Source organism: Pseudophryne corroboree, chromosome 2 (genome assembly GCF_028390025.1).
Source record: "Pseudophryne corroboree isolate aPseCor3 chromosome 2, aPseCor3.hap2, whole genome shotgun sequence".
Classification (NCBI taxonomy): Eukaryota; Metazoa; Chordata; class Amphibia; order Anura; family Myobatrachidae; genus Pseudophryne; species Pseudophryne corroboree.
The window spans coordinates 990,269,389-990,284,425 of NC_086445.1; the positions used below are offsets into that span (position 1 = coordinate 990,269,389).

At 45.3% G+C, this 15,037-nt stretch overlaps 1 protein-coding gene across 10 annotated transcripts in view; it reads left to right on the forward strand.

Annotated features, from left to right (window-relative positions):
• The window catches only part of GRIK1 (glutamate ionotropic receptor kainate type subunit 1), a 630,706-nt gene that overhangs the window by 458,056 nt on the left and 157,613 nt on the right, over positions 1-15,037 (forward strand). For all 10 annotated transcript variants that reach the window (XM_063956430.1, XM_063956421.1, XM_063956422.1 and 7 more), the window contains exon 8: positions 10,089-10,196. In XM_063956430.1, coding sequence (XP_063812500.1) covers positions 10,089-10,196 — 108 coding nt within the window. The remainder of the gene's footprint in view (positions 1-10,088; positions 10,197-15,037) is intronic.

Below are 15,037 nucleotides of genomic sequence, written 5' to 3' on the forward strand. Positions count from 1 at the left end.
CCCAGGAAGCAAAGGAGACAGGCAATATGGCCACCTGGACAGATCAAGAGATCAGAGAGCTGCTCAACATAAGGGGGGCGGAGGAAATAAAGAGACAGATAACAGGCGCAGTGAAGGATGCTATTATTTATAAGAACAAAATAAACAAAATGTAATTAACCAAACGTGATGACTTTTCTAATACTCAATACCCCTCCCTTTGCTTGCATATTGTGACCTCATCTATGTGAGCCGGAAAAGTGTCCATTTCTAATGACATACATATGTATTTGCAGGGATTTCCTGAGGATCAGTGTAAACGGGGCTGTCCCGCGTCAATCCCAGGTCTAAGTGCAGTGTGAAAGGGGTCATTCCCGGGTTGTGTCCCGGGATGCGTCCGGTAACACATTCGCGGGTGTGACCCGGCTCTGTCAGTCTGTAAGGGGTATTATTGGGCTTCGGTTACTCTGACTCTGACAATTTTAGATTTAGGATGGCACAGCTATACTTTAAGCATGTGAAAGTGGCCACTGAGGACTGGTAACCCACTAACTGCGGCCACTGTCCTAGCTGTTCACCTAATAACATTAGTGGCCAATTAGATCCTGATACCAGCACTCAGAATACCCTAGTGCTTGAGGAATCAGAAGTGGAAAGAGTTATAATGGTGATTATATTGGACCTGTTTTTCTTCTCAGCTGTCAATATTATTACTGTAGTATTAGCAGCTGATAAAAGCCATTTCTTGCAGGTCCAATGTAATCTCTGCACTATACATTACTTTTTTTTATTGCCGTGATTTACCTCTGCATTTTAAATCAAAATGTAGGACCGTCCAGAAGTCAATGGAACAATTAGTTTCTAAGGGGACAGTTTAAAAGATTCACCCATGCTTTTTACATTACTTCTGTCTTCTTACAGCTCTGTCCTTTCACTTGCTAACAGTCCTACTTCAGGTCTCTCATTTCCTCCCAATCATCCCATCATACCTCAACCATACACTCCCACCACCACTCCATCTGACTTTGTCTTCCTTCCCTGATTTCTCCGGCGATGAAGTCAGAACTCACCTCTCCTCCATCAGCATGCCCCAATGTACCTGTCCTCTCTCACCTCCCCCTGTCCCTTACTCCTGATACTTGCTCCCACATCAATCACTTCCTCAATGTATCCCTATTCCCTGGTACTTTCCTCTCATGCACAAATATTACCTGGTCTCCTCCAATCTCAAGAGACCCTCTCTTGACCCGGCATCCCTTCTAGCTATTGCCCCATCTTCCTCCTCCTATTTTCGTCTAAAGTGCTTGATCGGATTGTTTGTACCCATCTCATCTCCCATTTCTCATCCACCTCTCACCTACCTGGCTTCCCAACACTCTATTCTGCCAAAACCAAGGTCATTGAAAAATCTAAAGGTAATTTTATTAAATTTATCTTCCTCCATCGCATGACCAGGGCCATCTTAACAGCAGTGTAGGCCCCTGGGCACAGCAATGCACTTGGGGCCCTTACCCATCCTCCAGCGGTAAGGGTGGGGGGTGCTATCAGCGGCAGCTTTGATGTTCTGCGGGCGGTAGGGGGTGTTCTATCTTCCACTCTGCATGTAGGACCTGTAGCAGTAATTTCTGCTAATTACTCCTTTACTGCAGAGATGTTGAGAAATGGGGCGGGAGGGAGAACACTAAACTGTAGAAAAGGACATTGGGCTGAATGAAGGGGCCTCGGTACATGACTTTCAGGGTGGTATGGGGTGTTTAATATAGGTAGGGCAGGGGTCTTTAGTGGAGTGGGCCTAATATTCTTCATTTTCTGGTGAGAGAGCTGCTTGCTTGACTGCAGATACAGTATCTCAAGTTCCTGGAAAAAGATTTCTTAGCTTTGAATGGGATAAAAAAAATTAGAGAGTCTCACCTTTCAGGAGGTACTGGGGACTTGGGAATCAGAGTTCAGGAGCCAGAGCAATCTACCAATGAATATCTAAAACTGCATATTAGGCGTGTGGAGCTGGAGCAGGGACCGGCTGCTGGAAGGCTGATATCTCTGGTTCTGGGCATAGTAGAGAAAAGCTGCCAATGTCCACAGAAAGTGGAGACTCCCATCTTTTGGCGTATACCCTCAGAAAAACTATAAGTCAGACAGAGCCAGAGAGATCTGGCTGGGAAGAGCAATTAATAGGCTCGGATGGGGACCACTGCTTTGAAGTCAGATATCTCCAGGTCCCTAGGGACGATTTTCAAAAATCTGGTACCCCTGGAAAGAGGGGACCCTCAGTTATCAGCCTAGGGCCCTTATACTCCTGGGGCCCTTGGGCAAGTGCCCATTGAGCCCATACGAAAAGACGGCCCTGCGCATGACGGCATTTCATACCATTAATGGCCCAACTGCGTTATCAATGATACAGAACTCTTGTGGGTTTAAGTCCTACTGTATTTGCCCAATCTCTGTCTGCGCCTGCCTCCACCTATCTATCAGCATCACTTGTCTTTGACCCAATTCTCCTCTCCATCAATACCTCTTCCCTCAGCGAGATAATCAGCTCCGCCAACATTCAGTACCACTTGTATGCTGATGACACCCAAATTTGTCTTTCTTCCCCTGATGTCTTCTCTTACCTTCTTTCACATGTCACTAGCTGTCTCTTGGCCATTCTTCCTGGGTTACCGAGTGCTTTTATAAACTTAATATCTCTAAAACTGATTTCACAGTCTATCCACCTACCAAGGTCCCCTGACACCATCCCTCACCCCAGGGGGCATAGCCAGAGGTGTGTGGGCACCATAGCAACATTTTGAAGGAATCCGTGTACCAATGCTTCTAGAGCAGAGGTGTCAAACTCACGGGCCACGGGCCACATGTGGTCCCTACCACATAATTTTGCTCCCCGCGGGCAGGGGTCATTATGCAGCTTGCTGGCAGCCAACAGGAGTCCTTATGCGGCAGGATAACCGAGTCCGCTCGCCTCCGTCTGCCCCACTTGTCTGCACCGCCCACCTCACCCAGTCATGGGTGCAACAGCATTTTAGGAGGCTGGATTCTGGGCGGGATTACCACTACCAATACCGCCCACTACACCCAGTCATGGCTGCTGCAGGAGGAGAGGAGGCTGGGTTCTGGGCGGGTTTACCCTCTGGCCCTTCCTGCCTACAGAGACATGTCTCCTGTGAGGAGGGAGGAGGGAAGCCGCCCTGAAAGGAAAGAGTGCCCATGCGGACGCTGAAGACTGTGAGTGTGAGTCTCACCAACAGAGATCTTTACAGCTATTGTTATATATATTAATTAAAGTAAGAGGAGAGGGTCCGTACAGTGATATATGAAGGGGAGTACCACAGCTCTCTTCTCACACTATGTGGTATTATTATTATATAGGGAAGTGGGGACCGCACAATGATATATGAGGGGGAATATCACAGCTCCCGGACTCTTTCTTTTTCTTGCGGCCCACAGAAGACCTCTAGACCTTGATTATTCGGCCCAGTTGGGATTTTGGGTTTGACATGCCTGTCCTAGAGAGACACCTCTCCACAGTAGTTGTTAATGTTATGTCCCATATTAGTGCCCTAGTTTATTTTATGAACCATTGTAGTGTCCTAGTTCACATTATGTCACATTTTTGGACTGCCAATACACATTATACAACACAGTACTCCCAATTCACATTATGTCATAGTGCCCCCAGTTCATATTATACCACATTACAGTGCCTCCACTTCATACTGTGCCATACTGTAGTACATCCACTTAATACTGTGCCACATTACAGTGTCCCCAGTTTATATTATGTAACATTATAATGCCCTCCAGTTCATTTTATATGGCATTATAATCAGCAGGTCGACTAGATATATTGTAGGCCCCAAGATAAAAGTTTGTAAAGGCCCCTATGTACCACCCAATGGTGAAAAAATATACAGCACATGTAACTGTGACAGGGAAGGTGGCCCCTCTCAACTCTGGGCCCCATAGCAGCTGCACTCCCTGCACCTATGGTAGCTACACCCTTGTATATAACACATGTAGCTGTGACAGGGAAGGTGGGCCCCTCAGCTCTGGGCCCCATAGCAGCTGCACTCCCTGCACCTATGGTAGCTACGCCCCTGTATATAACACATGTAACTGTGACAGGGAAGGTGGCCATTCTCAGCACTGGGCCCCATATCAGCTGCACTCCCTGCACCTATGGTAGCTACACCCTTTCCTCACCTTCTCTGTGGTGCACCTTTTCTCCCCTATCCCTAAAGTTTAGGCCTAGGTGTCATCCTCAACTCTCCTCTCCTTCACATGCCACATTTACTCCCTTTTCCGATCTTGCTGCTTCCACCTACATAATATTTGCAGGATCAGGGTAAGGACCTTTCTCACCTGAAAGCTACTAAAAGTCTCATTCACACCATTACAGCTGTTTGTGATGGATCTCTTACACCTAGCGTGGAGCTAATACTAAAGTTGACTGCGGTGTCTGCCGGTGCTAGAACAGCGGCTGTAGGAAAAAGTGGCGGCAGATGCACATGGCTGAGAATAGAGCCCATATTAGCCCCTTATGGTAGTGCCAAAATGTTTCTGCGCACCATTATGGGGTGCAAAAGAAAACTCGTGATGCCAGTAAACACTCAGTGTTGAAAAAAGCTTAGTAATGAAATAAACAAGGTAATAAATAAATAAATATGTAAATAGATAAATAAAGAAGTAATACAATGGGTTGCAGTGGTTTTCCACTGTGTAGAAAACATGTTTCGCCACCTGTTGGTGTCTTCCTTAGTGGTTACTTTCAATAAGAATTAATTGAGAAGAAAAAAAAAACCCTCTGCATTTAAACCCTGGGTGGGAAAAGAGCATAGAACATTACTTAATGGAAACGTTTCTTATAATAAGAACATTTGGCTGTGAAGACAGGAATTACTAGGTGATAATATGAGAGATATATCTGCCAGTAAAACTCTTTGCACATTAACTTTATCATTTGGAGTACTTCTCAATTACTTCAATGTAACAGACAATATGACCGATTATAGAGCAATTTATGATCAACCTAAAACGTGTTATAAAGTTACAGATATTCATATACTGAAATGTACGCTCAAAAACAATGGGGGTAGGGGAGAGTAACCCACAATGATGCCCCAAATCATATGCACAGTTGCGTTCTTTATTAAATACACAATTGCAACCATATGCAAACTGAAAACTATCTGAAGAAACTCGCCGGTTGGCAACATTAGCACGTTGTTTGCACCAGGCACAAGTCGCATTCAATGACATCCCGCGTGTGCCCATGTTGTTAGACATTTATTTTGTTTGTAACACAAATATTCAATAACTGGCATCAATAAAACAGCAAAACCCCGGTAATTCAGCAGAATCAGCTCCCTGTCTTGTGTTAGGAAGAATAACGTTTAAATACGCAAATAAATCTAATACATGCATAAGCAACAAAAAACAGCTTAGGAGAGCATAGAATGTCCCTGTTCCACCTAACCAGTCACAAGCCGGGGATTCAGTATGATATTCCGGCTAACGGTGGGTGCTGGCGGTCACAATACCGACGCCAGCATCCCGTAAGTGTAAATCCCTAATCCCCCCTCCCAGCAGCCTTACACTAGGTATCCGGTCTCTAGGTCAACCACGCTTAGGTCGACCACTATTGGTCGACAGTAAGTAGGTCGACAGGGACTCTAGGTCGACATGATAAAAGGTTGACATGAGTTTTTCAAAAAATTTTAACATTTCCATACTTTACGATCCACATGGACTTCAATTGGGAACGGTAACCTGTGCTGAGCGCAGCGGCAGCAGAGCGAGGCACCTTGGCGTCGCTCGCCATGCGAGGGGACACGGTGCACTAATTTGGGATCCCAGTCACTATATGGAGAAAACAACACCAAAAAAAGTGCAAAAACTCATGTTGATCTTCTGTCATGTCGACCTAGTACATGTCGACCTAGAGTCCCTGTCGACGTAGAAATCTGTCAACCTACTTACTGTCAACCAATAGTGTTCGACCTAGACACTGTTGACCTAAGTGTGGTCGACCTTGCATACCACACCCTTTACCCTAACCCTCCCCCCTTAGTGTCTAAACCTAAAATCCCCCCAGTTGTGCCTAACCCTAACCCCTATGCCCGCAGCCTAACCCTAACCCCAGTGGTGCCTAATCCCTATGCCCGCAGCCTAACCCTAACCCCAGTGGTGCCTAACCCCTATGCCCGCAGCCTAACCCTAAACCCAGTGGTGCCTAACCCTAAACCCTATGCTCACAGCCTAACCCTAACCCCCCTTTCCTCCACAGCCTAACCCCTTCCCCCCGGGTGGCTCCTAACCCCCTCGGCCCTAACCCACCCGCTATACTTATGATTGGGATTCCGGCATCCATCTCCTGATGCTGTCGGGATTCCGGCGTCGGCATTCCGACTGCCAGGATTCCAACAGCCGGCATCTTGACCGCATCCCCAGAAGGCATACATGCCCACAAATTTGCACAGATGTATATGCGCGTACTCTGACTTTTCCAGGGATGTGCAGAGCAGAATCATGCAGCTGACATTTTGCAATCTATCACGGTACTCACTGTGCATCAGCGCAAATGTTCGCTCACGTTTCTAGTAAAGTGGTCAAGAAAACTTTGACCTTGCGTCCTATAAACCAAGAGTAAATTCAGAGCTGACCTCATTAGGTAGGAGAGGCTAAGTAACTTTTTCCCCACAGGGGCAAGCAGAAGTAAGGGCCCACTGAAGGCAACTTCAACTCTATGGTTATAATAAGATAGAAAGAAATGCAGAAATAGACTGACCTCATGTCCTTAGCTATGTCCTTCTGCAGGATAGTCTTGGCTGTGTTTGCTTCCTCTCACGGAGCCTCGTAGTGAGATCTGTTGTATTTCTAGTCAACTGATCATGGTAGAAAATACTCTTCAGAACCCTAGTTTTGGCCCCATGCAAAGGAGCCAGGTGACAATTGATGAAAGAGGAGTGCACTACTGGAAAGATGCCAGTCTTCCTGTTCTCCATGGAGGCTTCATGTGTCTTTCACTGTGTCAGAGCATAACTGTGGAAGACACGTCCTCCACTTAGCTCCAGAGAGACCTGCGTTTTCCTGCAATGAACATCGATTCTAGTGTTCCCGCACCAGTATCCAGTGCCTCCATACACTTACCGGCTGGGTAGCTGTATGAAACCACACTCTGCTCAAGCTACACTTCATCAACAGTGTGCATGTAACAGTGAGTACGGATTTAACTGCTATCTATCAATAAACCATCACCACCTGTAAAGTAACTAGGCTGTTGATAGTTTGAGTCAGCCACTGGTGTGTGCCTATATACAGTAATGGCCCGTACACACTGGCCGATATATCGCGGGTCCGTCGGCTAGTGCCTACGTGCAATATGTCTTTGAACTCCGTCATTCACAGACATATCGCGTCGGCCCTGCAGCACAGCCGACGGCCAATATATCTACCGATATATTGGCGCATTACTATGTGTGTACGGGTGATCAGCTGTCTGCCCGTACACATGCTGCGGCAGCCGGCGGTGATTGACAGCTGAACTGGGCGGGCCTGTGTACACGCCCACCCAGTTCATGATGTCAGTCCCTGACGGATCCGTCCATTGATATATCTGCAGATCATTTAATCTGCAGATATATCTATCAGTGTGTACCCACCTATTACTAGAAACTACCATGGTTATTTTCCAAGAAGACAGCTGCTCTTTCTACAATATGTGACTTTTACCCAGTTTTTGGTAGGATGTATCAAGGCTTGGAGAAGAATAAAGTGGAACTTCCAACTGTCACGTCAAAGATGGTGCTAGATAAATGATTATTATAAGCGGTTTTATTTGCTTTGGGTATATATACCCCTCTGTGAACAAAATACACACCAAAAAATGCCATTTAGATGAAGGTGACCTCAAATTGCAAAAAAAAAATTCTGCTCACCATATTTTGACAAACCCACATTCATTTTGTATGCACCAATGTCTAAAAACCAAAAAAGATTTCTTATGACTATAATAAAATGTTACTACCTGGCTCTAAACTTTTATGGAGCAACAAATGTATTTTGTATTGGACTAGAGCAACAGAACTGATTTCTAATTTCTTTGTAGATAATTAGCTTGGTTATATTGTTTTACTCCATAAAGTATTGTTAATAAGCTTAGGCTATGTGGAAACCTTGATTGGTATTGTAACACACAGGAGGCACAATAGTAAATGGAACCGGTGGCTTTCACATAGTGGAGGTGGCCATTCGGTGTGATAAAGTGGAAGGTGATAATATACCAGCCAGTCAGCTTCTAGCTGACATTTTTCAAACCCAGCCTATGAAATGGCAGTTAGGAGCTGATTGTCTGGTGCATTATCACCTTCTACTTATCACTTCTTCAGGCTTAATACATCTGCCCCATTAATACTGAACGGTGAGTCACCAAGGGGTTGATGTATCAAGCAGTGAAAAGAGTGGAGATGTGGACCAATGTAGAAGTTGCCCATAGCAACCAATCTGACTGGTTGCTATGGGCAACTTCTATGCTGGTCCATTTCTCCACTCTTTTCACTGCTTGGTAAATTGTTGATATCTAACCGCTATTGTTATGAATGCACTTTTCAGCTGCTAAGGCCTGAGAGGGGACTTAAATTTAGGGTGAGTGGTCATCTATGGGCTGGGTCCCTCCACTGAGTTCTAAAATCGTGGTGTTTAATGTTTTGCAGCATAATGCTACTATACATTAGGTTGTATTGGTAATAGCGCAGCGGATCACAAAGACATGGAAATACTGTAGCAGTAAAAAAAAAAACATTATTGAGATGTATCATGTTGGTTTTCATGTGCTTTTTCACTCCCGACAGTCGGCATCCCATCCGCCGGTCATTCATACCGACCCCGTCCTGTGCAGTATAAAGTAACATATGTATAAATAATGTATAACTGAAATGCACAGTCTGGAACCTAATCCCTAGAGGAGGATGTGGGAGATTCCCCTGTACCCCTGTGGGCCAGGCCGACCCTTCACAGAAGGTCAAACCATTTAATTTTCCTCTTTTAAATGCTACTAATAACTGATTATTTACTAAACCTTGGATGGAGGTAAAAGTGGACGGAAAGAAAGAACCAGCCAATCAGCTGCTAACTGCCATGTCGCAGGGATGTGTTTGAAAAATGACGTTAGGAGATGATTGGCTGGTACTTTCTCTCCATCCAAAGCTTTGTAAATATACCCCTTTATCTCCGTCCAAGGCTTAATAAATAGACCCCTTTGGGGTCGATTCAATTTGGCAAAAGATGAATAGTGCCGGGAATTAGCTCCCGACGCTATTCAATTCAGCTATAGTTAAGTCGGCGAATGCCCGTTCTTAACAGGTAGTTTTGTCGGGAGAACGGGCATTCTCCGACTTAACTACCCGCGGCGATGCAGATTCCCGACAGAATCAGCCTCGCGCCAGCCGTGCGGCAGCACTTTTGACGGTTTTCTTCTCTCATACCTCGGGGGTGAGAGAAGAATTCCCGACAATTGCGGGTAACTAGTAGCTGAATTAAATAGCGTCGGGAGCTAATTCCCGGCGGTATTTATCTGTTGCCGAATTGAATCGACCCCTATCACTGCAACGAGACAATGAGACATGTAAATGAAGTGGGCAGTGTCCAGTGGTATCTGATTGGTTGTGAGACTGAGAAGGTGGCATGTGATTGGATACCATGAACGCTCCCCGTCTTTCAAACGTCTCCAGGCCCGGTTACTCTTGGCAGCAATTCGTTCTGAACACAATAGGACAAGTAGATCAGCCGTTAGGAACGTGTACCTGCTGTGCCAGGAATAGTCATATACAGTATAGTGAACGTGAATGGTCAGTTCATCAAAAATATTAATTTTAAATAGTTCATTTTAATTCAAACTTTTATATGTTTTGAAACCAGATTTTTTTTTTAATTATTTTTTAATTCAAGCAAAAAAAAAAACAAAAAAACTTTTTGCATAGTCTTGTGATAAGTAATCTTGTATTGTTTCATGTGGATTTAGTTGGCTGAATACTTTTCAGAGGGATCTGTGTAGTAAGAATTTGATGGATAGCGCGCACGGCTTTAAATATCTTTTCTTGTCTATGTGTCCCCAGGCACGGTGGGATGGCTTGACAGGTCGTATCACCTTCAATAGAACGGATGGCTTGAGAAAAGATTTTGATTTGGATATTATTAGCCTAAAGGAGGACGGCATGGAAAAGGTATTCAGTATTTCTTCAGTGCCCCTTTTACAGATGAGATATTCCTGTGAATGTGCTTAAAAAATAGTTATTAAAGCCTCAGGAATTATATATATAAATGTGCTGTGTTTTCTGACCTATTTTATCAGGACAGACATGTCAGGGTGTCCTGGTGTTACAATGAATTACTGTGTAATTGAGTTATGAGCCTAGATGCTAAAATTTGAGAGAAGTATTTCCACCCTCAATTTCTACATAGAAGTAATTAACCATGCGTAAACTTATGTAAACGACAATTGTATTAATGGTAGTGATGTCATAACTTCACAGTTAGTTAGCAAAGCTCAAACATAAAGTCCTGTGTCTTAATACATTATATATATATACTGTATATATATATATATATATATATATACTGTATGTATATATATATATATATATATATATAATATGACGTAACGGGAAAATGTCACCTAATATACTACGCGTATCGTCCTATACACAGGACTTCTTCAGGGGTAAAATCATAATATGCAGACACAGTGGATGACTACAGGCTCCACCGGCCCTGAGCGAATAAGTGAGACCCGGGTATATATATATATATAATGAACACATAGAGCATTAAAAGTGTTATCAATTATATATTACTTATTACTTATGTACGGACCGCCGCAAAGATGTGAAAGAAAGTGTTAATCGAAGAGTTTTCTACTGTATGTTCCTTTCTCTATAAGGTACAATCTTGGATAGCAGTCATCATCTAATGATATCCCAAATTGATCAGGGAAGAAGCAGACCATAGTGTAGCCAATGTCGTACAAATGAGACAATGTTGGAAACGTTTAGCTTAGTACCTGAAAAAGCAATAAATAAGCATTCATATTTAACACCAGGGCATCTTCTCTAATATCCTTATGGACCTGCCTGACACTTCTTCATAGCTTTGCACCCGCACCTCAAAAAAGGTAACATCACCAATAGTGACATATATGTTATAACAAATAATTGAATTAATTGAGAAGGACAAAGGTTCCCCATACATGAATCAAATCAGTGTATCTAAGATTCTCATGAAGAAACACATGGGCAAGCCTTGGCTGGTGGAGAGTTCATAAGATGGTATGACTGTAGAGGTATCCAGCAGTAGTTCCACAGGTAGGTTATCTCTGACACGTTTCATCTGTTGTCTAGACTTCCTCAGGAGGTGTGGGCAGTATATTTATATGTTGTGTCTGTGTGTGTGTTGTACTGTATATATATTTACTTTTATGATGGTAGTGCACAAGAAAAATGTGAGCCATACAACAAATTAGATTGTGTCATCATATGAGTGCAGTTTACAAAGTGAAAGTAAATGTCTAATTGGTTGCTATGCAATGTTAAAACATTTTTCTTAGGACCAACTTTTAAGTGACCTTCCACAGTTTGAAGGAAAAAAAGAAAAGAAAATGTATTTACGGTAAAAAAAAAAAAGTGGGTTGACCAGAACAGTAAGAGACAATAACTCCCCGACGTACTCTTTGAAAGGATGGACTTAATTTGGTTCTGTAATAATACAAGCATTACCCTGTTACTGTAGGTGGTTAAGGGAATGACTGGGTCTCCATGGCCCGCTCCAGCTGCTCCACAGCAGGTTTCTCCATAAGTTTTTAGGTGACTTACTGTAAGTCCTAAACATATGGCTGCTGACTGTCCATGGGCTGCTAACTCTACAAACCTCTACAATGTCTACACCATTATATATACCTTCAGGTGCCTACATACGTCTGAACAGATCATTCCTGAATCAATGTGAGGTCAAAAGTTGTGTACCACCGTGCCTGCCATCATTCCTAATAAGTAATCGCAGCAATTTAGGCCTGATCCCATGACACACCCAAACCTCTCCCTGAGCCCCAACAACCTTGTCGATGTGTGATGATGACACGCCTCTTTTCTTTAGGTCACTGCCCATGTGACTGCCAAAAACCAGGACTGTCAGCAGGTATGGTATATCACCAGGATCTCCATACAATATGTCATGACTCATCCAGGAGAGCCACAGAGATTTGTTTGTCTTCTTTCCTGGAATTTACTACATCTAATAAATTCCAGGCTGTGGATACAACTGGTACAACTGGAACAATACCGATAGTTCCTAGGACGTATGTCATTATTTTGTTAATGAAGAGGACACATGGTATAACATTATAAACTTAGTGGATTTACTGCTACTAATGTATCCTGGTATATTTTGATATAGTACATATGGTCAACAGACTATGCTCCAGGTCTTGCCTCCGAACATGTGACATAGTGACATCACAAAGAGGGGGAGGGGCCGCCAGGACCGGGAAGGAACTGAGTGCACGGAGCATCCTAAGAACGTTCCTTGCAGCTGCAGGGTTTTGTTCAAGGAATGCTGCAAGCCAACTGCCAGTGTCACGGGGGAGCAACAGTGCTGCACCCTAGGATCTGTGACCTAAATGGTGGCGCCGCTCACCCACCCACCCCTAGTTACAGCATTTATGCCCAGTATGCGCAAATGTGACTAATACAGTAGGGGGTGATGCCAACTTAAGCACAAGCCTGTTTGTGGAGATTAACTTGCTTGCGGTCCTACTGCTCATACTGCAGACCCAAGCGTATGCCACAACAGGCAGTGCGGAGTTGCATGCACCTCGGGGGCATCTCAGATTGTCAGTGTATTTGGACTGTAATGAGGCGTTCTCACATGCTAAGTATAAAGAGGGCAGGTTCACTAACTGCAAGCTATGCAGAAATGTAAGCACAGATGGATCTGTTGTACCTAATATAGGGCTGGTACAAGTGAGCACTGATAATAATGACCTCTATGAGACTAGGGGTCTATTTACTAAGCCTTGGATGGAGATAAAGTGTGCGGAGATAAAGTACCAGCCAATCAGCTCCTAACTGCCATGTCGCAGGCTGTATTTGAAAAATGACAGTTCTGAGCTGATTGGCTGGTACTTTATCTCCATCCGCTTTATCTAAAGCTTTGTAAATATACCCCTAAGCTTATGGATAGAGCTGAATATACGCATTTAGGAGGCTATTCAGAGATGGACACAGATCTTGCTTCCGCAGCTGGGCAAGGCCGCCCAGCATGTGTGTGGTGCCGCCCTGTGATGCGTTTGCAATTCAATTGCGAATGCATCGATTAGAGGATGACCCCTGGCTGTACTGGCAGGCGTTCCGGTGCCATTTTTTTCTCAAAGCGCATGCGTGTGATGTCCAGCAGCCACCCTGAAAATGGTCTGGACATGCCTGCGTTGTGCGGACCATGCCCACCAAATGCAGCATCGACGCTGCCCCCGATGGCCTTCATTGTCAATCACCTTGTGGTCGCATCTGACCACATGGTGAAGGATCGCGCACACGCACTATAGCCAGTGCACATGCGCAGACTTGATGGACGCGGCCGCTGCATGCACATGCATCGGCCGTGTCCATCTCTAAATAACCCCCTTACTCCCATACACGCAATGTGGGCACCAGTATGGCTAACACAGGCCCAGAGGCGTCACTAGGGTTGGTGTCACCCGGTGTGGTAACTCATGGTGTCACCCCCCATGGACCTTCTCCCGTAGCACACCACACGGTTTCTTATCAGTGTGTGTGTATAAAATATATATATATACACATATACATACATACATATACATACATATATATATATATATATATACATATATATATATATATATATATATATATACATATATACACACACACACACACATACATATACACACATACGGTAATCGAAGAGGGAATTTTGAAGTGGGGGTATGGAAAATTGAAAGGGGTAGTGTCCACTCGAGAGTGTACTGTGGCAGATACCGAAAAAGGAGTGTGGCCAATCAGTAGGTGGGTGTCCTTAAGAGGCACTGGGTGAGAGGGAGGACACATGATGGAGGAAGGGACTGAGGAGGTTGGGGGCTTTAGGTGAGAGGGGGATGCAGGGTGGGAGAAAGACATAATGGATAGAGGATAGAGGGACAGAGGAAGGGGGAGATGCTGGGTGGGAGAGGATGCAGAGAGGGAGGGGGACATACCGGGGATTGGGACGCTGGGTGGGAGAGGACGCAGAGTGGGAGGAGGACATACTGGGGACTGGGACACTGGGTGGGAGAGGACGGAGAGTGGGAGAAGGGCATACTGGAGATTGGGATGCTGGGTGGGAGAGGACGCAGAGTGGGAGGGGGACATACTGAAGATTGGGATGCTGGGTGGGAGGGGGACATGCTGGGGATTGGGAGGCTGGGTGGGAGAGGACGCAGAGTGGGAGGAGGACATACTGAAGATTGGGACACTGGGTGGGAGGGGGACATGCTGGGGATTGGGACGCTGGGTGGGAGAGGACGCAGAGTTGGAGGAGGACATACTGGGGATTGGTACGCTGGGTTGGAGAGGACGCAGAGTGGGAGGTGGACATACTGGGGATTGGGACACTGGGTGGGAGAGGACGCAGAGTGGGAGGAGGACATACTGGGGACTGGGACACTGGGTGGGAGAGGACGGAGAGTGGGAGAAGGGCATACTGGAGATTGGGATGCTGGGTGGGAGAGGACGCAGAGTGGGAGGGGGACATACTGAAGATTGGGATGCTGGGTGGGAGGGGGACATGCTGGGGATTGGGAGGCTGGGTGGGAGAGGACGCAGAGTGGGAGGAGGACATACTGAAGATTGGGACACTGGGTGGGAGGAGGACATGCTGGGGATTGGGACGCTGGGTGGGAGAGGACGCAGAGTTGGAGGAGGACATACTGGGGATTGGTACGCTGGGTTGGAGAGGACGCAGAGTGGGAGGTGGACATACTGGGGATTGGGACGCTGGGTGGGAGAGGACGCAGGGT